The sequence below is a fragment of the Microtus oregoni genome, unplaced genomic scaffold (assembly GCF_018167655.1).
Source record: "Microtus oregoni isolate MIOR12 unplaced genomic scaffold, Mior012 000109F_ref0000275, whole genome shotgun sequence".
Classification (NCBI taxonomy): domain Eukaryota; kingdom Metazoa; phylum Chordata; class Mammalia; order Rodentia; family Cricetidae; genus Microtus; species Microtus oregoni.
Window position 1 is genome coordinate 2,226,418 of NW_024544727.1, and position 25,656 is coordinate 2,252,073.

Below are 25,656 nucleotides of genomic sequence, written 5' to 3' on the forward strand. Positions count from 1 at the left end.
ATTTGTGGCACCATAGTGATGCCCAGGCACGACACTCTTAGCTTGAGCACAGGGAGTCTGTGGCTTATAGCCCAGGTGGGCATGAGCAACATGATCCCACTCTGAAGAGCAGCACTTTCCAGGCCCCGTGTGTGCAGGACGGCTTACCTCAGCCAGCTCGTCCACCACGCCCAGACCATTACGGGTCCTCTCTATCAGTCATTATCTTCACTCAGGGAAGAATTGGTTTGACCCTCTTAAAACCAGACACAGGAGCCCCAAGCTGTCCTTCTCACTACATGAATCTGTGACTTTTCTAAAAAATGATTTTTTTAATAAAATTGTTGATCTTCCTGCTTGTATGTCTGTGTAGAGGTGTCAGATCCTCTGGAACTAGAGTTGCAGACAGTTGTGAGCTGCCATGTGGGTGCTGGAAATTGAACCTGGGTCCTCTGGAGCCATCTCTCCAGCCCCGAGCTGTGACTTCTTAAGTAGGCTATGTCCCTGACGTGCAGTGCACAAATGCTCGTGCTACCCCTGCCTGCCCTTCCTGGAGTCAAATGCAAGCCTCCCTGTGAAGAAAAGTCAAGTTTCCCCAGGCTTTTTGGTACTGCCTCTGATATTTGGGGAGGAAACCTTCTCTTGTGGGATATTGGGTCCTCTGGGCCATGATTTCCTGCAAGGACCTACTCCCTTTATGAGCATGCAACCAGCCTAGAGGCCACCATGACTTACACTTGTGTTCTTTGGCAGCTGTCCCTTGACAAGGAGCTCATTGAGTTTGGCAGCTATGTGGTGGGTGAGACCACGTCCCGGACCATCACACTGACCAATGTTGGGGGCCTGGGCACCAGATTCAAGTTTCTCCTGGATTCTGAGTTCTTTGAGATGGAAGAACACCAACCCATCATGAAAATAGTGAGCATTTGTGGCTACCATGGGTGTCTGCAGTTCTGCTCAGTCACGGATGGGGAGGGGAACCTCCCAGTCATGTGTATACAAAGATGTGAGCCAATGAGAGTCAGCAAATCAGGGGGAAGAGGAAAATGTCAGGACAGTCTTCATCAGTGAGAGCAAAAATGTCTGGCTTCAGTGAAGACACATGCAGTCTGGTCTCAGGTGGCAGCAGGATGGGGTTCCCTTAAGGCATGTGGTACACAGAGAGCAGGAGCGTTGGGAGACCCTGAAAAGGCTCCTTGGGAAACCGTGGGTCTCTTTCCTTTGCCTTTGCCTTTCCCAAGATTATGCATAGGCCACAGTGAATGGCAGCAGCCTCAGGGGTCCAACTCAAGAACCACCACGCTCATGGATGGTAGGGTCCTTTGGGGAAGACGATCTAAAGATGTGCCTCTTATATGCTTCTAAAATACTTGAGCATCCTTAGGAGAAGCATCCTATTGGCTCTGTTGAGGTGCCCCAACAAAGACCCCAGAAAGCATCTCACCCAGGAGGTGGCAGGACCAATGGGCAGCGATGGCCAAGGCAGTATGGAGAGCAAGCTGCTGTGAGGGGAAGGGGTGGGGCAGTGGAATGGAGGGCTGGAAACCAGGCTTGGTTTGGGCAGGTAAATGGGATGCCCAGTGGGGCGTCTATAAATTCTGCCTCTAAACAGCTGTGGAGAAAGGAGAGTCAACTCAACCAAGGCTAGAGTAGAACCAGCCTCTGGGCAAGTGACCAAGCAGAGTGTAAAGAGGGTAGACTCAGCTCTTCATGGTGGGGTTTATAATGGGACATCCAAGCTGATGACAGAGAGGATCCACCCTGGCCAAGACAAAATAGACAATCATCCCTGCCCTAGGCAAACTGAAGCTGTGGTCTAAAGACCCAGAGTAGACAGATGAGAGCAAAGACGGGACAAGGGGTGGCAGCAGCCCTGGGCACAGGTACATTTGTGTCTTCTCCTGGACACACCTGGTGACAAGGGTGTCTGTGAAGCTGAATGGGAAATGAAGACTCTGAATTTGCTTTCAGAGCAGCCTCTACACCTGTGAGGACAAAAGTCTCTATGAGAAGATCATTACCAGTCTCTCTGAGCAACAGCTTGATATCAATGAGTCCTCCCCAGTGGACATCCCGAGCCGAAAAGAATCCGAGAAAGATGGTAAGGGTTGGGGAGACTTGGGAGTGGGTAGCAGGTACCTACTTCAAACTTCCTGCATTAATTCCTCAACCAGCCAGGACATGTGGCCCCAGCTGAGTGCTAAGTAGGCCTCAGAGAGAACTGGCGTGGACACAGGGGCCCCCCAAAGGTGGCCATCCAAGAGTCACTCTCAACCCCAGGTCAACACAGGGGTCAGAGTCAGCATCTCAGAGAGGGCCAGAGGTGCAGAGTTTTCTCAGGGCTTCAGTTATAAGTGATAATAAATGCAGAAAATCCCCATGGATATGGGGTTCACTGAAACTCTGTTTGTGTTGAAACTAACAGAATTAACAGAAGTCCCAGATGGGGACAGTCACATTGTGTACAGTGGTGGGGGCTTTGAAGGCTCTGCCTGTGAAGTAGTCCCTGTAGGTGCTGGTCTTTATCATCCCCACCAGGCTCTGAGTCTAAGGAGGGCATTTGCTTCACACCAGCTGGGGAGAACTGCAGATGACACACAAAGACAGTTTTGGGTTTTATTATTGTTGTTGTTTTGGGGTTTTTGTTTTTTTGAGACAGGGTTTCTCTGTAGCTTTGGAGTCTGTCCTGGGACTAGTTCTTGTAGCCCAGGATGACCTCAAACTCACAGAGATCTGCCTGCCTCTGCTTCTGAGTGCTGGGATTAAAGGTGTGTGCCACCACTGCCTGGCACACAAAGACAGTTTTAAAAACTGAACAATCAGGACTGGAGAGATGACTCAGTGGTTAAGAGCACTGACTGCTCTTCCAGAGGACCTGGGTTCGATTCCCAGCAACCACATGGCAGTTCACAACTGTCTGTAACTCCTGTTCCAGGGGTATGACACCTTCACACAGACATATGTCCAGGCAAAACACCAATGTACATAAAATACGAGAAAAAACCAACACCGAGGCACTGGCCCTATTCTGATGCAGATGCTCTCCACCCTGGGACGCTGCCTTCAGCTGCTTTCACCCCTTCCCTGCCGCCTTCTTCTTCTTCTTCTTCTTCTTCTTCTTCTTCTTCTTCTTCTTCTCCTTCTCCTTCTCCTTCTCCTTCTCCTTCTTTCTTCTTCTTCTTCTTCCTTCTTTCTTTCCTTCTTTCTTTCTTTTTTTGCTTGTGTGTTTGCTTGTTTTGTTTTTTCAAAACAGGATTTCTTTGTATGGCCCTAACGTTCCTGGAATTCATACTGTAGACCAGGCTAGCCTCGACCTCAAAACAACCAAAGGAATATATGTTTGGATGGATGGATTACTTATGCCAATAATCTATTGACCTTCTGAGGGAAATGTCTTCAGACTCTCTTTTTTAACCAGTTGATTGATTTATCCTATCTAATATACTTCCTTAGTTGTCATGAATTTAGATTAAGTCTTGAAGTCATGAACTACATGCTACCCAACTTTCTTTTTTTCAAAGTAATTGCTTGCATTCTTGCATCATATTGGTTCCTTGCACTTCTGGATACATTTTAAAATTACTTTATTGGTTTTTATGCACGTGTATGCACACATACACTCAAAGCCAGACACGTTGGTATATTGATGCATATCTATAATTCCAACACCTAGAAGGCAAAAGAATCAGGAATTCAAGGTCACTGAGTTCAAGGCCAATCTGAGCTAGGCCAGACCTGTCTTAATAAAAAGAAAAACAGTAGGGAGGTGGTGGCATAGACCATTAATCCCAGCACTTGAGAGGCAGGTGGATCTCTGTGAGTTCAAGGCCAGCCTGGTCTACAGAGTGAGTTCTAGGACAGGCACCCTAGCTACTGAAAAACCCTATCTCGGGGGAAGGAAGAAAGAAAGAAAAAAAGAAAGGAAAGAAAAAAGGAAGGAAAGGAAGAAAGAGAAAGAGACACACAGAGAGAGAGAGAGAAACAAAAGCAAAACAAGGGGGAGAAAGAAGCCTTTCATGAATGTGATTGGTATAACTTTGAATATGTCATCATCAGTTGGGAAATAATATCTTGCATATTGAGTCTCAACCCACAAGGATGAGGACCCAATGAGCTGAGTCATCTTTATTTTTTCTTAGCAGCGGCTCAGAGTTTGCCCTAAGTATGTCTTATATATTTTTTAGTTGATTCAATCTGAAAATCTTAGACTTTTCCCCCGACTGATTATTGATATAATCTTATTTGTCTTCCAGAAACAGAGATTATACCTGCGGCCAGTGTCATAACCTTGGCTCCCAGTGAGGAACAGGCAGAGATAACCTTGGGGGAGGTCAGTCAGCCTGCTATGCTAAACTTTGGCTTCTTCTATCCAGGAGGAAGCTCATCCTCCTCCAGTTCTAACCAGTGTTCTGGGGGGCTTCTCATCTGTCCAGAGCCAGACTAAACCACAATTTCCAGGCACTAGTATCGAGGTATCCCCTCCCCATGTTGAGAGTAGGTAGGACCAGAGTAGCAGGGACAATTTCCTCTGTGTCGTACAGCTTAGAGAAAACACCAATGATCCTCCCTAGTTGAAATGTGGTGTGTGTTCACACAGACAGAGGAGGAAGATGCAGAGAGAGATGAGGTTGCCTTTCTTGCTCCAGTTCAAGTGAACTGTGAGCCTTAGACAGGGATAGGATCTTTGAAACTCCAGGGCTTGGGGGTGGAGTAGGGTAGTAGAGACTTGTGTATCCTATACACAAGCTGGAAAGCCCTCCTACCAACCTCTTCCTGTTTTTAATGCTGTTGAAAAGGGCCTGACCTCTGTGGAGAGCACACAGTGGCTCACTGTTTGAGTGAACCCCCCAACTCCCACTCTGTTGGGATTCCATAGCAGTAAGCACTCAAGAGTGGGGCCAGCCTTAGAGCTAATACCTGTATGTGACCAAATGGACACCCCAAGGACATGTCCTGTTACCGCCCATCCTCGCAGCAGTGGCAAGAGTAAGGGTTAGTGGGAAATTCCCTAAGAAAAACCATGATGTCCATGTTCTGACCCCATGGTACTCTTCCTACACAGGTAACAGAGGGAGAAATTGGCCCCTTCAGTTCCATCAAAATACCCATTATCTTCACCCCAGTTATCCCAGGAGAGGTCCAGACTAAGTTCAAGGTTATGTTTAAGAATTCGCAGTGTCCCACGGTGAGTTTCCCTGTGGCCATTTGCTGTGACTGATCTCCACAGCCACGCCAGTCGCCCTTGGTGCTCATTGGTGGGCAGCAAATGGCTGGCACCTCAGCTAAGAAACACGCATGTGCGTGAGTCTTCAGACGCTCACTTGGGACAAACTGCTCCCCACCACCGCACCCTCTGCCTTTTTTATGGTGTTGGAGATAAAACTTAGAACCTTGAGCAAACGGTCTACCAGTGAGCCTCACTTCAAGCTCTAATCCATATTCTTTTTTGTAAATTCTGCATGTGTTTGGTGTACATGCCTGTGTATAAGTATTCATGTGTGTGGGCATACATATGTATATAAATGTTCATGTATGTTTGTGGATAGAGGCCAGAGGTTGACACTGGGCATCTCCCATGATCACTGTATACTTCATGTATTGAGGCAAGGTCTCTCACTTGAACCAGAGCGCATTGGTTTTAGTTAGCCTAGCTAATCGGTTTGCTCTTCTTGCCTTCTCCTGAATCCTAGCGTTACAGGAGGGCCATTGTGCCCACTGGGCTTTTCTTCCCTCCAAGACAGGGTTTCTCTGTGTATCCTTAGCTGTCCTGGAACCTACTCTTTAGACCAGGCTGGCCCACTGGAACCCAAATTTTGGTCCTGATGCTTACACATCAAGTACTTTTTCTTGTTAAACTGTCCCCCCAGCTCCCCTAACCCCCACTCTTAATTATTAGAAATATCTTTCTTAGTTTAAAAATTCGCAGTTTTATTCATTTATGACCAGAGAATATGATCACTGAGTGTGAATTCCCAGGATAGGTGAAGAAGCATCTCAGAAGCTGAAGACATACGTGGCCTGGTGGTTAAAAACACTGGCTGTTCTTGCAGAGGACCCAGGCTTGATTCCCAGCACCCACGTGGGGGTTCACAACTATTTGTAACTGCAGTTCCAGGGGATCTGACACCCTCTTCTGGCCTCCATAGGCAATGCTGCACATGGTATACAAACATATATGCATATATGCATGCAGGCAGACACTCGTGCACATAAAATAAAAATCAACAATTAAGCTGGCCGTGGTGGCACAAGAAGACAGAGACCGGTGGATCTCTGAGTTTGAGGCCTGCCTGATCTATAGAGTGAGTTCCAGGACAGCCAAGAAGCCCTGTCTTTTTTAAAAATATTAATTTATTATGTATACAGTATTCTGTCTGTATGTGTGCTTACACACCAAAAGAGGGCATCAGATCTCATTATAGATGGTATAAACCACCACGTGGGTGCTGGGAATTCAACTCAGGACCTCTGGAAGAACAGGCAGTGCTTTTTTTATTAACATTTTTTTATTTGATTGACATACCAACCAGAGTTTTCCCTCCCTCTTCTCCTCCCGTTCCCTTCCCCTTTCATCTACCTTTTCTCCATCCAGGCCTCCTCTGACTCCATTCAGAAAGAGACAGGCCTCCATGGTACATCAAGTTGAGGCAGGACCAAGCTCCTCCCCCCGGCATAAAAGCTGGATGACATAATCTAGCCTGGGGAGCAGGTCTGGCAGTGCACTCAACCTCTGAGCCATCTCTCCACACCCAGAGAAAACCAAAAAAGGAAAAAAAAAGTCAATGATTAAAACAAACAAGAGGGCTAGAGAAATAGCTCAGTTACTAAGAGCTCTGACTCGCTTTCCAGAGGACCTGGGTTCAGTTCCCAGCACCCACACAGTGCCTCACAGATGTCTGTAACTCCAGCACCCACATGGTACCTCACAGACGTCTATAACTCCAGTTCAAAGGTATCCACACCCTCACACAGGCACACATGTAAGACACCAATGCACATAAAATAAAAATTATTAAAACAAGCAAGCAAACAAAAAGAACCTTGCTCCTCTGAAGTGGAACAGCAGGACAGTTGAAAGGATGATGTGGACAGTCCAGCTTGCCAAAGCTAGCTAGTTTGAGTGAACCCACCCCTAAGCCAGAAGAAATGCTAACAGTATCAGTGAACCTAAGCCAGAAGAGATGCTAATAGTATCAGTGAACCTAAGCCAGAAGAGATGCTAACAGTACCAATGTCAATCCCACATCAGTTTGATATATGATTGTCTGTGTTCTTACCTCAACTGCTGGCCAGGATCTTCTGTCCAAATAAGGACAGTTGTGTCAGAGCGTCAGGCCAAAAAACCAGTAATATGTCTCATATATATATATATATATATATATATATATATATATATATTAATTATATTATATATAATATAATATATAATATAATATATATTAATTAATATATATATTTTAATATATATATATTAAAAGTGTTACATTTCCTTTGTGATCAGAGACAAAGTTTATCTTGAAATAATGAGTAGCTTGGAGAAAGGTATCTTTGCTTTGAAACTGTAGCAGATTTAGTAACAGTGTTGCTTCTTCCTGTTCCTTCCCTGACATCTATCTTCCTTTCTGGTTATGTTTTGCATTTCTGGATGCTAGGCGCTGTAGAGCAGCTTTACTGGTGGGTCCATGAGGGACTGCATGCTTCTCCAGTTTGAGTTGTGCCTTTTACCAAATCAAATTCTGTCATCCTCCCTTTTGTAGCTATTTTGTTCTCACTCCCTCTTTGGCTTTTCGTTTGTTTGTTTGTGGGGGGGGGGGATTGTTGGTTTTGTGTTTTGAGGAAAGGGTCTCCCAAGCATGGAGTCCAAGCTGACCTTGACCTGGAGATCTCCGAGCCTTTTCTTTCAGGATGGTTGGTTATAGGCAAATCCCACAGTGCTTCATTCTCCTCAGGAGCCAGACAAAGCCAAAGAAGCGTTGCATTTGGAATTATCCCTTCCATCATAGGACTAAACAGAGAAACCCTGTCTCAGAAAAAGAAAGAAAGAAAAGGAATTCCACAGGAGATAGTTGTAATTTCAGTTTTGAATGAGTGAACTTGTTAAATATGTAGCAAGCAGAACTAAAAGAATAAAACAGCTGGGTGTGGTGGTGGCACACGCCTTTGATCCCAGCATTTGGTAGGCAGAAGCAGACGGATCTCTGCGAGCTCAAGGCCAGCCTGGACTACAAAGCAAGCTCCAGGACAACCAGAATTGTTACACAGAGAAACCCTGCCCCCACCCCAAAAAAAAAGAAAGACTAAAAGAGCAAGCAACAGAAAGATAGCAAAGCATCATAGCAGACACTTGACTGTCCAGCAGAAACCAACAGGGAAGCAATGGGAACCGACACCACCGTCTGAGGTCACTGATGAGCAAAGATGGCCCCAGACAGAGTCTCTTCTCCTGGATGAGACTCCGATAGTCATTTCCCACCACAGACATTTCTGTTCCACAGGGTAGCTGAGTCTTTTACTTTGGGAAGATCAGTGATTTACCTCCCAGATATTTTAGTGCCAATCTATCTATGGATCAATCTGCTTTTTACTTTAGCTTACAATACACTTAATAAACCCATTCAAAACCAGAAGCATGACTATTGTAGATCATTCTCTGTATCCTACAGAATAGGATAATTACATGAAAAACATCACGAGATTCTTCAACACATGTCATGATTTATTATTAGCCTCATATTGTAATACAGAAAGTTTAAAAACAAAAAACAGCAAACCACGAAACCCTGTGCGAAGTACTGTGTTAGCACTCGCTGGTGTCTCCAACACCATAAACTGAACATGTGCTGAGCTTACGTGTTCCATGTCAGTTATATTTCAGGGCCACAGGTATTGCCGTCGATGTGCCAGTCTGGGTGCCGAGGGCCACTGTGGACCTGAAGATCTGTATGTATGACCGACTCTACCAGGACTCCATCATTGTCCACACGAGGTAAGCCCTCTGGTGCAGGAGTGTTGTGCCTGGAGCCAGTGTACACTGGCTCTGAACGGCCAGTCTCCTTGGGTGGCAGAGGACTGGGCAGTTGATTAGGCTCTGGACCTTGAAAAAAGTGATCCTGAATATCCAGGAGATCCCAGTGTTGTGGAGGCATTGAGAGGAACCCAGGAGTGTCAAGGACAGAGACTGAGCTGAAGACAGAGGAAGGGACCACGGGTATGGAACGCCCGACACCCAAAAGGGCAAAACATGGAACCAGCCCTACCTACATCTTGACCTTCAGTCTAGTTAGTCCCACTTTGGCCTTATGTCCCCCAAGATGCTCAGAGAATTTACTTTACATTGTAGTAGACCTGAGTTTGTGGAAAGTATTTCAGTAGCCATAGTAGAGACACACTTGCTGTATGCCTGGAGTACTAGGCAAGGGTCTAAGTGCCTTCAAGAATATCAAACATAGCAGCAACTTGGAGAATAGACAAAGTCCAACAAAAGAAGTGTGTTTATTTGTATTGTTTTACAAAGATATCAGACTTTAGATTAAAATTATTTTCCTTGAAGTAAAACCTGAGATAGGAGCATCCCAGGTTTCATGACTTCACCAGCTTTGAACCACTAGCCCCCAGGCCAAAGGGCAGGTCCTGACCATTTCAAACCCCTCTCACTACCCCTTCACACATGACTGGAAGAACAGTGCTCCCATGACACAGTCTCCGCTAGACTCTGTCTGGCTTCATGAAGGTGCTCTCCTCCCTGGGAACCAGACAGCTATCAGATGGCAGTGAACTGCCAGAGTCGGGGGAAACCTGTTTACTGAAGGAGTGTGGGGCTTGTAAGAAGGGTTGACTGTGCTTGTTTGGGAGAACAGGTTGAACAGAGTTTGCATAGGTGTTAAGTGCCTCCTGGTCATGTAGGGAAGGAATCAAAAGAAGTCAAGGAATCTTATCATTCTTACCCAAAGCACCCAGCTGTCAGTATAAATGTGTTTAGTAATGGTTTTGCCTACATGCATGTAGAAAGGTATCGACTTATGAAGATCGTTTGTTGTGTGTGCCCAAGAACCAGTGTTGGTCACTGTGTACAAACAGTGGAACTGACTGGGACATCCCTGAGAAGCCCAAGTGGCTGCCTGCTTTCCACTTTGTCCTGGGTCCCTAGCAGAAGGAACTCAGGGCGCTGGTCACTGTAGTAATAAGAGCAGTGGGGCTGCGTCCCCAGCACCCCGGCTGCCCACATGGCTAGCTTATGCCCCGAAATAACAACACACAAACTGTATTCATTTAAACACTGCTTGGCCCTTTAGCTCTAGCACTTACAGGCTAATTCTCACATCCCGATCAACCCATCTCTAATAATCTGTGAGAACTGGTCTTACCGGGAAGATTCTAGCCTAGTCCATCCTGGGTCGGAGCTTCATGGTGTGTGTCTGCCCAGGAGCAGGGCATGACATCTCTCTCAGGCGTCTGCTCCCGAGAGGAGAGCTGTGGAGTCTGAGCTCACTTCCTCTTCCTCCCAGCGTTCTGTTCTGTTTACTCCTCCCACCTATCTTCTAACCAATAAAATGGGCCAAGGTAGTTCCTTTATTAGCCAATGACCTTCCTCCATCATTTCCCCTTTTTCTGTTTAAACAAAAAAAAAAGGCTTTAACATAGCAAAATTACATATAACAAAACAGTTATCAAGTAAAAGTTACAATAATCTTTATCATAACTAAGGAAAACTATAACTATAACTAACTATTCTTAACTCCATCAAAGACTCCAGAAAGATACAATACTACCTAAGCAAACAAGAAAAAAGCAACTTTTAAAACTCTAGAAATGACAGAGACATCTCGCTGCCTGGACAGTCACCCAAAGTTCCTCTGTACCGTTGGGGCATCCATCTTCAGCCTTCAGGCCCATGGTATCCAGCAGACATTTCCATAAAGCAGGAAAATTCAAAGTCAGTTCAGTCACTATCTGTTGTGTCCTGCAGAATGTCTCACAGACTCTTTCATGAATCAGGAACCCCAAAAGATCATCTCACCTTAGGCAAGTTCAGTAGTCCTCTCTCTGTGGGTTCTCTGTGTCCAGTTTATGCAATAGTCCAGGCAAGAGCAGTTTCTTGCCCAAATGGCTATCAAACTCCATAACGAGCCTCTTCGATGCCCATCTTCCTCTTGAAGTAGATTGGTGCTGCCAGGAGCAGAGTGTCTCATTGTCATGAAAAGTCCTAAGTTATTAAAACATTTAAAATGCCATATTCTATAATCTTTGAAAGATATGAAGAATGCCTATCTAAGATATATCTATGCGCATCTAGAAAATCTTAACTAACATGACTACAAACTTGACTATTATGATTATCTATTAACAAGCTATATATATATTACATTTTAAGTGAACTACACAATCACAATATCTTAATCAATAGCAGAAATATGCATATACATATAACAAAATTGACCTTAAAATCCATACCAATGCAAATTATTCATACCTATATCATTTCCCCCTTTAAATGTAAAAGAACATTTATAAACAATATTTGGGAACATGGGTGCAGTTTTTTCTCTCCAAACTGCTTCCTGCTGAATGGGGGCGTCGTTAATTAGGTCTTTCATGGTATAACCTGTGTTCTAGTTTCATCTCAGTTGGCAGTTGAGCAAAGCAATTTTCTGAAGATATTCACAGCAACCCTTCAGGAGGACATGGTCCATCATACCAAATCGGAATAGAAGAAATGAACAGGGTCTCATCCTCTGTGAAAACAAAATAAGAAACTCCTTTCCAAAGCATCATGTCCTTAGATCCAAATTTCAAAGTCAAGGCATCAAAATATCTATGTTGGATTAGTTCAGCAGCATTTATAAATAAATATCTTTTAGCATCTGTTGCTCCTTCCTCAGCATTTAAATAATTCAAAGAGAGCATAATAGCATACAGTATCAAAATTCTCTGTATTTTCCATCTTTGTGCAGCTTTGTTTTAACCTCTATTTTGTTTATTTTTACTTTTAACTCTTTGCTTTTTGAGACAGGTTCTTTGTATCTTTGACCTGAAGTAACTCTGTAGACAAGGCTGTCTTTGAACTCCCAGAGATCCGCCTGTCTCTGCCTCCCAGGCATTCGGGATTAAAGGTGTACACTACTACACCTTGAACTCACAGAGAACTGTTTGTCTCTGCCTTCTAGGCACTGGGATTAAAGGCGTGTGCTACCACACCTTGAAGTCACAGAGGTCAATCTCCCTCTGCCTCCCAAGTGTTGGGATTAAAGGTGTGTACTACCACACACAACAACTCTCTTCCTTTTTTTGTTTTTTACTTTAAGAACTTCAACTTTTAGTCTGCATATATTTTTAACACACTTTAAACCATTCAGAAATTTTCTCTGTCTTTGAATCTCTCTTTACTGTATATCTCTCTTTTTCTGACCACGAGTCTTTAATTTACCAAGCAATCTCAGTAGGACTAAAGGCGTGGCTTTGCCGGCTAGATGTAGCCCATTCCTTAGCTTTCCAGCCTCATGGCTGAGGTACTAGCTGTAGCCACGTTTACTGCCAGAACTCTATGGCATTTCAAGGTCCCTGCCAGCAAGCAAGCTTCAGCAAGCAAGCTTCAGCAGCCTGTACTTGCAAACTGCACGAACCGCCTGCATAATTGTCAGAGTTTGCCCTGGCATGACAGCCCAGAAAGCCGGCATTTTTAAATGGCACAGCTTTTTTCCTGCTACGGCTGAAAACCGAAAAGCATGAGTTCAGCTTTTCGTCAACACCATCTAAGTGTTTCGTGGCAGGACTTCTTAATGAGCTGCAGGGTTTTGCAGCTAAAGCTGAGTCAGGAAGCCTCTCTTAGATGAGGCGCTTGCTTGCCTCTAGCAAGCAGAGTAGATCCGAGAAACTGTCACTATCAAGAAAACATGCTTTACTCTTTCCCAAGCTTTTTGGGCTTTCAGTGGATACAGTTGTCCGCACGTCTGGGCGCCAATCTGTAGTAATAAGAGCAGCGGGGCTGCGTCCCCAGCACCCCGGCTGACCACATGGCTAGCTTATGCCCCGAAATAACAACACACAAACTGTATTCATTTAAACACTGCTTGGCCCTTTAGCTCTAGCACTTACAGGCTAATTCTCACATCCTGATCAACCCATCTCTAATAATCTGTGAGAACCGGTCTTACCGGGAAGATTCTAGCCTAGTCCATCCTGGGTCGGAGCTTCATGGTGTGTGTCTGCCCAGGAGCGGGGCATGGCATCTCTCTCAGGCATCTGCTCCCGAGAGGAGAGCTGTGGAGTCTGAGCTCACTTCCTCTTCCTCCCAGCGTTCTGTTTACTCCTCCCACCTATCTTCTAACCAATAAAATGGGCCAAGGCAGTTCCTTTATTAGCCAATGACCTTCCTCCATCAGGTCACTGTAGTGGTGGACGCACACTGTGGGGGCTTAGAGGAGGTCAGAAGCCACCACAACTCTGGTGAGCATCCAAAGAGCAAGAGAAAGGGAGAGGCTTTTCTCTCTGTGTCCACTTGGTCCTCCCTTCTGGATACTCCCAGCGGTATCTGTGACGTATGGGCTCTCCCTGAAGACCTGGCTGCTTCCTCCAGTGTTGATGGCATGACTTTATAGTTCCATCTCTGGATCACTGCAGACTCAGCTCTCAGGGCCGTATTTGAGCAGAGATCTATGGGCTGACCACGAGCTTCAGAGCATAGACAGCCACAGAATAGACAAGGATCATTCTAGAAGACACTAGAAGGCTCCATTGCCAGTGATCCCCAGGCAAACCGGGAAAGAGTTCCCTGGCCCTCCCTCTCCAGGCTACCGTTCCTTCTTTGGTTAAGAAATAATTCTTCCTATGGGAACAAAAGGCGACTCCCACGGGGAGCAAGGCAGGGCTGTCCTCCAGAGATGCCTTCGATGGGGGTTTTGCTGCTGCCTTTGACAGATAACCTCATTTCAGGCAAGGGAAAGGAAAACTTTTGGAGAGAGGCAGACACAGGAGGGCCCTGATGGCTGGATACAGTCATGCCTGTTCTCCCTCCATCTGGTTCTGAATTTTGTGTGACTTCTTTGCTGGTTATATGTCTGTGCACCACATGCAGCTTGGTTCCCACAGAGGTCAGAAGAGGGCATCAGATCCCCAGGAACTAGAGTTAGGGGTGGTGATGAAATACCACGTGAATGCCGACTCCTCTGCCAAAGCAACAGGGCTCCTAACCACCAAGGCATCTTTCCAGACCCAAAATAATTTTTATAAAAAAAATGTAATCAATTTAATTTCAGAACAAAACATTCCTTAAGAAACAGTGCCGAGGCTGCTTTCTAGTCATCAGGGTGCTGGCTTGGCCTGGACTAGCGCACTCTGCATGTGCACGCGGGCTCTGTTACCAGGGTTACCTTAATGGGTCAAAGATACCTGTGACCTCTTGCAGATCGAAAGCAGCCCTGCGACTAAAGTTTGAAGTCTGCAAGGAGCTGAGAGGCCACATGGAGCTTCTGCCAGAAACAGGCTACATCCAGGCCCAGTCCTCCTATTCGGTACAGCTCAAGTTCCTACCTCGGTGAGAACTGGGAAAGGCCTGGAGCATGATGGGAGGGGGTGTGAACCATGGCTCCCTTGAGCTGATCACTCTGCTGGACACACACATCCAGGACGTGCCCCCCCCCCCCCCGCCAGGGTAAGGGCACCCCGACCCTCCGTGCTCAGACGCAGTGAGCACCCTGACCCTCCGTGTATGAGGCGGAGCACCCCGACCCTCAGTGCACAAGGCCGAGCACCCCCACCCTCCATGCTCAGACGCAGTGAGCACCCTGCCCTTGTGAGATCCTCATGTCTTCTGGTCACTCACTGAGGTTCTGTGTCAGGTTGTAGCTTGCACTTGAAGCTGGTTTGTTTACCTTTATCCCAAAGCTCTAAAGGGGTTTGTGTCAGAGAAGCTGGCCAGAGAGTGAGGTGGCTGTGGACCTGCCCCTAGGCCTCGGCACCCAGGGTCCTGCTTCCTGGTCTTCCTGCTGAGTCCCCATCATGACAAAGGGGAGCTCTTTTCTTTGTACTTTAAAAAAACATTTCTATAATGATAGTAATTCTTTTTATAACCAAAACAATAAGTTTTTTTTTGAGACAGAGTGATAACCATGCATCCTGGCCTGGCCTATTTTACGATCTTCTGGCCTATTCCAGGCGTATACCAGTCAAGCAAACAAAAGCAGACTTTTTTCTTTCTCGGTCCTGGCGATGGAACCCAGAGCCCTGTGCTCCACCACCGAGGCACAGAAAGCTCATGAGCCACCTGCTTTTAGATCGATTTTTAAAAAAGGATTTTTAGGATTCCTTCAAGTGATAGACTCCTTATCATTTTATTGATTTTTGTCTTTCAAACTTACTATTTTTTGCTAACATCATGGCTCAGCAGGTAAAGGCACTTCCACAAGGTAGGAGAGCACAACCCCCTGACCCTCAGGAATGAACAGTGCTGTTTGTATTCCTCAAACAAATACATTGGAAATTTTAGTGTAAAATTATGGTTGCATACATTTATGAGATAAATGTGTGTGTATCTTCACACACACATACATACACACACACACACACACACACAGAGAGAGAGAGAGAGAGAGAGAGAGAGAGAGAGAGAGAGAGAATATTACATAATTAAACCATGGTTCTTAGTTTTGGTTCTTAGTTTTTTGAGATAGGGTCTCACTATAGGGACCAAGCTGGTATCAAGGTCACAGAGAACCACCTGCCTCTGCCACTAAAGTGCTGTGATTAAAGGCACACAACACCACATTTGGCTAAGCCAAGCTCATTAACATTCTTTTTAATTTTTTATTCCAAATATACTTTTCTCTCATACAGTACATTCCAACCACACTTTTCCCCCCTCTCCTCCTTCTAGCTCCCTCCACTTCTCCTCTCCCCAGCCAGACAATTCAAAACAAAACACAATAAAGCAAGGCAAAAGCCCTCATATGGAGGCTGGACAAGACAACCTAGTGGGAGGAAGAGGGTCCCAGGAGCAGGCAAAAGAGTCAGAGATACACCCACTTCCACTGTTAGGAGTCCCACAGAAACACCAAGCTATCAGCCATAACATATCCACAGAGGACCTGGTACAGCCCCCCGTGAATCCCATGCTTGCCAGTCTCAGTCTCTGTGAACCCTTGTGAACTCTGTGTAGTTGATTCAGTGGGCCATTTAATTGCAGGACATTTACTTTTTAAAGTTAGTACACAAAGTAATGGGTTTCCTTGTGTCATGTTCATGTTTCATATGTCATTATACCATGGTCTTATTCATACTTGTCCTTCATGTTTATACATACATATGTCATTATACTGTGGTCTTATTTATACTTGCCCTTCAATTTTAGAACAGTTTTTTTTTTTTTACAAAATATAAAGAAGAAAAATATGTTCAAGTGAGTCCTGCCTCTTGCAGACACTCCCTCCCTGAGGATGCAGGGAAGTATTTTGACGAGAACAGTCGCGTTCTGGAGGCTCCAATGACTATCTGGGTGGCTGACCAGGTCTGTACGAGACACTTTCTGGGAATGTTAAGCTCTCCTAGGAGACGGGTGGCCTCCCCAGTGACAATACCTAAAGAGATATAACCGACTTCAGATCCCACCTTCACTTCCCAGCTGGTGACGTCCAGTGGTCACCTCATCCCTGCACAGTGTGAAAGAGCTCAGACACCTCACCCACATATGCACACGAGAAATATGCCTGAGGGGCTGGAGAGACGGCTCGGCGGTTAAGAGCACTGGCTGCTCCTCCAGAGGAACCCCCATGGAAGCTCACAACTGTAACTCCTGTTCCAGGGAACCCAACACTCTCATACAGATGTACATGTAGGTGAAACACCAATGTACATAAAATACAAATAAATAAATTATTAAAAAAGAAATATGCCTACACAGTTGAACATGGAGACACAGGTGAATGCACCACATACACACATAGATGTTCTGCCCTCATCATACATACATACATACATGTTCTGCCCTCATCAACATGGGTTCACATGTATGTGCTTACAAACAACGCGTCACACACAATGTGTCACATGCCACATTGCCACACCTGGCCGATCCTTTAGGCTGCCGCCTGTGCTCCTTCTCTAATCTTCACTGAGAAACCCATGTTGTGGAAATAGTATACTCTTGTCCACGAGGCAGCAGAACCACCCTTGTAATTTGCATAAAGCTTCCCGTGGCTGGGAATGTTCTTTGCCTTTTGCACCTTAGAACAAACCAGTGGGGTTCACTGTCCAAGCCGTCGTCACCACCTCAGACTTGGAAATCAGCCCCTTGGAGATAAACTTCGGCTACTGCACCATCTATGAGGCTATCAGGACAGAAATCAACCTCAGCAACCTCTCACTGCTGCCCCAGGAGTTTGGGTTCGTCGGACTTCCAAAGGTAGCTGCTGTGGTCATCCCTGGGGAGACAGGGCAGGAGAGCGGCTCTCCAGGCCCAGGCATCGCAACTCTGCTGCCCTATGTTCATCCCAGTTGACCCTCTCCTCCTCCTCGATGCCCCCTCCCTGGCTCTCCCCTGCCTGCCTTCTAAGACTTTCCTTAACCAAGCCCCACAGGAGAGTTCAATAGGATGCCCTAGGCCTCGCTGCCATCAGCCCTTCCTAGGCTGTCCCTATTCACCCCCACACACCTAGCTTACAGACCCTCACACGCACATGTATCTCTCAGACTCTCGTATGTGGGCTCCCAAACTTCCTATACAGGGTACACAGGTTCCTACCACCTGCTCTACAGAGCATGGCTTTCACTTTGACTCTGTTTCCACTTCCCAGTATGTGGACATCCAGCCCAATGATGGGTTTGGGACAATTTTGCCGCTGGAAACTTTGCAACTTGATGTAATCTTCCAGCCCATTAAGGCCAAGGAATACAGATTTGAGCTGATTTGCAAATCTGAAATAAACCGGTAAGTCTGCTAGACAGCAGAGACATGTGACCATAGTGTCCATCTGAACAGATCCCATCAGGCTGACCTCAGGGCTGGGGAGACAGCACTGGTGGCCAGTAGGAGCCCAGGACCCAGGAACAGATAGGTTTTAGGTCCACATGGCTTTTTACTTTGGACTAGTTTACCCTTGTATGTGAGGAGATTAAAAAAAAACTGAGCTGACGAACATGAGTATTGTGTACACGAGCATCTCTGTGCAGTCAGGACATTGTGAAAAGTATCATACGTAAAGCACATCAAGTATTCATACATTGGTCACCGTCAAGGCTTGACACTTGGCCTTCCCTCCTTCCTTGGGTTTCTCTTGGGAGGCCTAGGGTTATTCCAATGTGTTTGCCTTCACAAGTTGGTATCTCGGGCACAGCTCAGTTGGTAGAGTGCTTGCCTCATATGCTTGAAGCCCTGAATTTGATCCCTGGCACCACATGAACAGGTGAGGTATAAGTGCCTGTAATACCAGCACGTGGGCGCTAGAGGCCGGAGGGCAAGAGTGGGGTTACCTTTGGCCACATAAAGTGGTTGCGACCAGCTTGGGCTGCATAAAATCTGTCTCAGTAACCCAAAAACAAACAAAAACCTCCTTTTAAAATTTAAAGGGAGTTAGAAAGACGGCTCAGCAATTAAAGGCACTTACTGTTCTTGCAGAGGACATCAGTTCAGTTCCCAGCACCCGAGTGGTGGCTCACAACCACCTGAACCTCCAGTCCCAGGCAGTCATGCTTTCTCTGGCCTCCTTGGTCTCCTGCACACACACAGTACACATAAATTTATACAATTTAGTATGCGTGCATGCACACAAGTGCACACACACATACACACAAACACAAATTTTTAATCTAAAGATTTGAGCCAGGTACAATGGAGTGTGCCTTTAATCCCAGCCCTCAGCAGGCAGATCTCTGTGAGTTCGCAGCCACCCTGGTCTATAATAGTGAATTCCTGGCCAGCCAAGGCTACGAGGTGAGACCCTGTTTCAAAAACAAAACAAAAAAGGTTTGAGAGCTGTGGGGATGGCTCGGGGATAAAGTGCTTGCCGTGGAAGTGTGAGGGCCTGAGTGTGAACCCCTAGAACCCACACAAAGCACAGTAATGTGTCAAACTGGAAGGGAGAGACAGTAAAATCCTTGGAAAACTCAAGGGCAAGCTAACCTGCCACATAGCAGTGAGCAAGAGCCACAGAAAGAGAGAGAGCTTTGGGCTGGTAAAACGGACCGGTGGGTGAAGGCACTTGTCACCAAGCCTGGCAGCCTGGCAGGAGAGAACTGGCATTCACAGTTTGTTCTCAGACCTCCACACACATGCATACCACACATACACAAACATGCTAAATAAATATGAAGAAATTTTTAAATAAAAAGAAAGACCTTATCTCTAAACAAGATAGAAGGTAAGAAACAACTTCAAAGTTAGCCTCTGACCTTTACCCTTGCACTGTAGCTCATGCAAGCACACACTTATACAGTGCATACACATATATCATATACACACATATATACATGTATCATACACACACAAACTTAAGAAAAAATATTTAGAATTTTTAACTCAGTAGCACAAGCCTGTAATCCCAGCATTCAGGAAGCAAGTTTGAAGCCATCCTGAGCTATATACCGAGCTATAGGCCAACCTAGACTACATAAAAAAATAAAAGGTTCCAGTAATTTTTTTATTTTATATTTAGTAATTATCATACTTTATACATTTATTTATTCAATTAAATATTAATAATGATCTCTCTACCTCAAAAGATGTTAACTTACATATCTGAATATTTGAACATCTGAACATATTTTGTATACGTGTGGGTAGGTTTTTGTGGGCATGCACGTGTGTGTGTGCCTGTGGAAGTCAGAGATCTTTGGGTATTGTTCCTCAGGCACCTTCCACTCTCTCTTTGTGACAAGGTCTCTTGCTCACTTGGAACTTCACCAAGTAGACCAGGCTAGCTAGCTAGCAAACTTAAAACCTTTAAAGCCAGGCAGTGGTGGTGTACTTGGCAGGCAGATCTGTGGGCTCAGGGACAACCTGATCTACATGGTGAGTTCCAGGATAGCCAGGCCTACATAGGGAAACCCTGTCTCAATAAACAAACAAGCAAATAAATGAATGAACAAATGTAGGCAGATGTTTCTTTCCTACCCACCAGTTTCCAAATAAACACATTGAGGCTTAATATTATTATTAATTATAAATGCCCGACCAATAACTCAGGCTTATTACTAAACTAGCTCTTACCACTTAAATTAACCCATTTCTATTAATCTGTGTATTGCCATGTGGCTCATGGCTTTACCTGTCCTGCAGCATGTCTTGCTCCCTCTGCGTCTCCTGGCGACTCCACTGACTCTGCCCTTTTTCATCCCAGCATCCTTAGTTTGGTTGTCCAGCCTATACTTCCTGCCTGGCTACTGGCCTGTCAGCTTTTTATTAAACCAACTCTAGTGACAAATCTTTTATTTTATTAATATTTACTGAGCTCTACATTTTTCTCTGCTTCCCTCACTGACTCTCCTCTTCCCCTCTTCAACCCTCCCCGCAAAGTCCCCATGCTCCTAATTTACTCAGGAGATCTTGTCTTTTTCTACTTCCCATGTAGATTAGATCTATGTGAGTCTCTCTTGGTGTCCGCATTGTTATCTAGGTTCTCTGGTGTAGTAATAAGAGTGGCGGGGCTGCATCCCCAGCACTCTGGCTGCCCACATGGCTAGCTTATGCTCCGAAATAACAACATACAAACTGTATTCATTTAAACACTGCTTGGCCCTTCAGCTCTAGCCCTTACAGGCTAATTCTGATATCCCAATCAACCCATCTCTAATAATCTGTGAGCACCAGTCTTACCGGGAAAGATTCAGCATGTCTAACCTGGCGGCTTGCTTCATAGCGTGCATCTGCCCGGGAGAGCGGAGCATGGCATCTCTCTGAGGCGTCTGCTCCCAAGAGGAGAGCTGTGGAGTCTGAGCTCACTTCCTCTTCCTCCCAGCGTTCTGTTCTGTTTACTCCTCCCACCTATCTTCTAACCAATGAGAGCTAAGCAGTTTCTTTTTATTTAACCAATGACCTTCCTCCATTACTCTGGGATTATGGTTTGTAGTCTGGCTTTCTTTGCTTTAGGTTTAAAAAACACCTGTGAGTGAGTACATGTGATAGTTGTCTTTCTGTGTCTGGGTTATCTAACTCAAAATAATGTTTTCTAGCTCCGTCCATTTTCCTGCAAAATTTAAGATGTCGTTATTTTTTTCTGCTGTGTAGTACTCCATTGTGTAAATGTACCACATTTTCCTTATCCATTCTTCGGTCAAGGAGCATTTAGGTTGTTTCCAGGTTCTGGCTATGACAAACAAAACTGCTATGAACATAGTTGAGCCAAGGTCCTTGTGGCACAATTGAGTTTCCTTTGGATATGTACCCAAAAGTGGTATTACTGGGTCTTGAGGAAGGTTGTTTCATAATTTTCTGCGAAATCACCACGCTGACATCCAAAGGGGCTGTACCAGCTTGCATTCCCACCAGCAATGCAGGAGTGTTCCCTTTTCCCCACATCCTCTCCAGCATAAGTTGTCATCAGTGTTTTTGATCTTGGCCATTCTTACAGGTGTAAGATGGAATCTCAGAGTTATTTTGATTTGCATTTCTCTGATGACTGAGGATGTTGAACATTTCCTTAAGTGTCTTTCAGCCATTTTAGATTCCTCTGTTGAGAGTTCTCTGTTTAGGTCTGTACTTCATTTTTTTTATTGGATTATGTGTTCTTTTGGTGTCCAATTTCTTGAGTTCTTTGCATATTTTGGAGACAAGACCTCTGTCTAATGTGGGATTAGTGAAGATCTTTTCCCATTCTGTAGGCTGTCATTTTGTCTTGTTGACCGTGTCCTTTGCTTTTCAGTTTCAGGAGGTCCCATTTATTAATTGTTTTTCTCAGTGTCTGTGCTGCTGGGGTTCTATTTAGGAAGTGGTTTCCTGTGCCAATGAGTTCAAGTGTATTTCCCACTTTCTCTTCTATAAGGTTCAGTGTGGTTGGCTTTATGTTGAGGTCTTTGATCCATGTGGACTTGAGTGATAGATATGGGTCTATTTTCATTCTTCTACATGTTGATATTCAGTTATGCCAGCACCACTTGTTAAATATGCTTTCTTTTTTCCATTTGATATTTTTTGCTTCTTTGTCAAAAAAACAGGTGTTCAAAGATGTGTGGATTGATATCTGGGTCTTGTATTTGGTTCCATTGGTCCTCTTATCTGTTCTTATGCCAGTACCAGGCTGTTTTCAGTACTGTAGCTTTGTAGTAGAGTTTGAAGTCAGGGATTGTGATGCCTTCAGAAGTTCTTTTATTGTACCGGATTGTTTTGGCTATCCTGGGTATTTTGCTTTTCCATATGAAGTTGAGTATTGTTCTTTCAAGGTCTATGAAGAATTTGCTGGGATTTTGCTGGGCATTGCATTGAATCTGTATATTGCTTTTGGTGACAAGTCTTTAACAGCAACAAAAGGATCATTCCACAGCAAACAAACCTTTAAAACAATGCGTGTATGAGCACAGGGTGAAACTGAACAGCTGAGTTCCTTCTTCACCAGCACGAGGACTTAGATTTAACCCTCAGTACAGAAAACAAATGATGAAAGCTGATGAGGAGCCGGGCGGTGGTGGCGCACGCCTTTAATCCCAGCGCTCAGGAGGCAGAGGCAAGCGGATCTCTGGGAGTTCGAGACCAGCCTGGCCTACAAGAGCTAGTTCCAGGACAGGCTCCAAAGCAACAGAGAAACCCTGTCTTGAAAAGAAGAAAAGTTGATGAGGAAAAGTCTAGTGAACATAGGAGTTCAAAGAAAATATAGAATGTAAAACTTCCAGTGGTTAAGATAACCAAAAATAACCAACTACATGGGGCTAGAATTATAGCTCAATTGGTAGAGAGTTTGCCTGGCATGCACAAAACCCTAAGTTCAATATCATCACCCCATAAATAAGACAAGATGAAACACACCTGTTATTCCAGCACTCGGGAGGTAGAGAAAGGACAAATATAACTGTCAAGAAATATTCAATGTAAAAAGCCAGAAATCGGGGGCTGGAGAGATGGCTCAGTGGTTAAGAGTACCGGCTGTACTCCTAGAGGACCTGAGTTCAATTCCTAGCACCCATGTGGCAGCTCACAACTGTCTGTAACTCCAAGATCTGACACCCTGACACAGACATACACGTGCACCAATGCACACACACCAAAAATTAAAAAAAAAATGAAAAGTCAGAAATAAACTCCTTTGACTACATTTTTCTTTTCTTAAAATTTTAATTTTAGCCAAGCAGTGGTGGTGCACGCCTTTAATCCCAGCACTTGGGAAGCAGAGGCAGAAGCAAGTGGCTCTCTGGGTTCAGGTCTACACAGCAAGTTCCAGGATAACCAGGGCTGTTACACAGAGAAACCCTGTCTCAAAAAACAAAAACAAAACAAAAATTTATTTACATGCATGTGGGTTGCTTGCTTGTCTGGATGTGCACTGTATGCACACAGGACCTCCAGAGATCGGAAGAGAACTTTGCTCCCCTTGAACTGGAGTTTCAGGTGGTTGAAGCCCCCATGTGGGTACTGAGAAATGGACCTGGATCATCAGCAAGAACAGCCAGTGCTCTTAGCCTCTGTGCTAGTGGTTCTCAGTTTGTGGGTCAAGACTCCTTTGGGGGGGGGGGTCACATATCAAATATTTACATGATGACTCATAACCATAGGAAAGCTACAATTATGAAGTAGCAAAAAATAATTTCATGGTTGGGGCTCACCACAACATGAGAAACTGTATTAAAGGGTTGCAGCATTAGGAAGATTGAGAACCTCTGCTCTGAGCCATCTCTTAGCCCTGCAACCCTTATTTTTAAAGAAATTTACATGTTTTTATTTTGTTTATATACTTTTCTTATACATTTTCCCCACACTGGTTAATTAAGTTGTAAACATCCGTGATGACCGTAGGACTAAGTCTTGGGCACCTGGGGTATCACCAGCTGACAGGCCTGTCTGTCACAGTTGGCATGTGGGGAGTTATGTGTCTCCTCCACCCACGGTTGCCACAGCACAAAATGAGCACCACCCACATTGGTTGCTTTCAGGTGCTTCAAGGTGTCTTGCCAAGCAGTGGGTGTCCACCCACCCCTGGAGCTGTCCCACTACCAGATCAAGTTTTCAGCCACGGCCCTGTGTGGCACCACTGTGTCTAGACTGTACGTCATCAATTCTCACCTGAGCATGAACAAACTGACCCACTCCTTGCCTCGAATTGGGTCTGAGGAAGCCACCCCAGTGGGACCCACATCCTTTGAGTTCTTGCTGCCCCCTAATTCACCCATCACCATCTCCCCATCCGTGGGGACTGTGTTGCCAGGAAAGGTGAGCATGGGCCCCACTGACAGGCTAGGAGGCAGGTGCCCGGTTTGGCACACTTTAACCACAGGTACTGGCGCACAGCAAGGCCAAGGGTGTGAGCTGGAGACACGGTGACCCACCTGTCCACGAGGCAGCTGCCCAGCACGTGCCTGCCTAGGGATGGAAGGAAGGTGTGTAGACTAGCAGAAGAGCCAAGTGTTGGCTCGCAGCAGACGGAGCTAAAGAAGGCCACGCAACACCTGCCTCAAGGAGAACAGCTGTGCAGCCCACTTCCACCAGTGTCTGTGTGGTTACCAGCAAGATTCAATGGATATAGTTATTTAAAACATGTCCTGTAAAACTTCTGAATTAGAAATTCTGAGTTACCTCGGTATTGGTTCCCATCTCCCACTGAATTATGGAAGTGTCTAGCTCTATTTTCCTTCTTCTTCCTCTACCTTTGCTCCATCTTCTCCCTTCTCACTCTCCCATTCACTCCTTTCCTCCTCTGTCTTTTCTTCTTCTCCCTCTTACCTGACATTTCACACCCTACACACACCCACTCCACCTCCTGAGCATCAAGGAGATGTGATCAGCAAGTCACCGTGGAATCTTTCTAGAGACATGTCCCATAGGGACTTGCTGCAGACAGAGAAGGGCTCCTTTGTTGCTAGGTTCCTTTCTTCTCTAGTCTGCTGAGGTTCTGACCCATTTAGGACCCTGCTCTCAGCACCCCCAGTTAACAGACCCCCAACATACATAGCCTGAAGTTCACCCCCAGCTTCCTAGGGTAGCGATCAGGGAGAACCTTCCTGGAAGGGAATATCTAGATTAAATTTTTTTTAAAAAAAGTGACCTTAAGAGAAATGCAGTAAAGCTTGGTGGCACATGAGAAATAAAGGCAGGTGGATCTCTGTGAGTGTGAGGCTAGCCTGGTCTACAGAGGGGGCTACACAGAGAGACTCTGTCTTGGATAAACCAGAGAGGGAATGAGGGAGGGAGGGAGGAAGGGAGGGAGGGAGGGAGGGAAGAAGGGAGGGAAGAAGGGAGGGAGGGAAGAAGGGAGGGAAGGAGGGAGGGAAGGAGGGAGGGAGGGAAGGAGGGAGGGAGGGTACAGAACACTGTGGGAGGAGGGAGGTGCCGCAGCAGGGCCACCTCTGCCCTCTGAACTTCTGCAGAAGGGTAGGCAGTTTTGGTGTCTCTCTGCAGAAGTGTTTGGTCCAAGTGGTCTTCCAGCCTGTGCTGCCGCATGAGGTAATCCTGAAGGAAGCCATGCAGATCCTGAACAAGGAAAAGGAGAACAAACCGGTGAGTGAAGTATTTTAGAGGAGGTGTATAGCAGCCAGAAGGGAGAGGCACGG

The 25,656-nt window shown here is 45.6% G+C and overlaps 1 protein-coding gene across 1 annotated transcript in view; it reads left to right on the forward strand.

Annotated features, from left to right (window-relative positions):
• Positions 1 to 25,656, forward strand: part of LOC121443570 (cilia- and flagella-associated protein 74-like) — a 57,073-nt gene that overhangs the window by 25,487 nt on the left and 5,930 nt on the right. Inside the window, exons 17-27 of the mRNA XM_041645372.1 lie at positions 733 to 897; positions 1,951 to 2,080; positions 4,233 to 4,309; positions 5,042 to 5,164; positions 8,844 to 8,965; positions 14,381 to 14,509; positions 16,390 to 16,477; positions 17,198 to 17,371; positions 17,763 to 17,896; positions 24,043 to 24,319; positions 25,505 to 25,603. Of these exons, the coding sequence (XP_041501306.1) occupies positions 733 to 897; positions 1,951 to 2,080; positions 4,233 to 4,309; positions 5,042 to 5,164; positions 8,844 to 8,965; positions 14,381 to 14,509; positions 16,390 to 16,477; positions 17,198 to 17,371; positions 17,763 to 17,896; positions 24,043 to 24,319; positions 25,505 to 25,603 (1,518 nt within the window). The remainder of the gene's footprint in view (positions 1 to 732; positions 898 to 1,950; positions 2,081 to 4,232; positions 4,310 to 5,041; positions 5,165 to 8,843; positions 8,966 to 14,380; positions 14,510 to 16,389; positions 16,478 to 17,197; positions 17,372 to 17,762; positions 17,897 to 24,042; positions 24,320 to 25,504; positions 25,604 to 25,656) is intronic.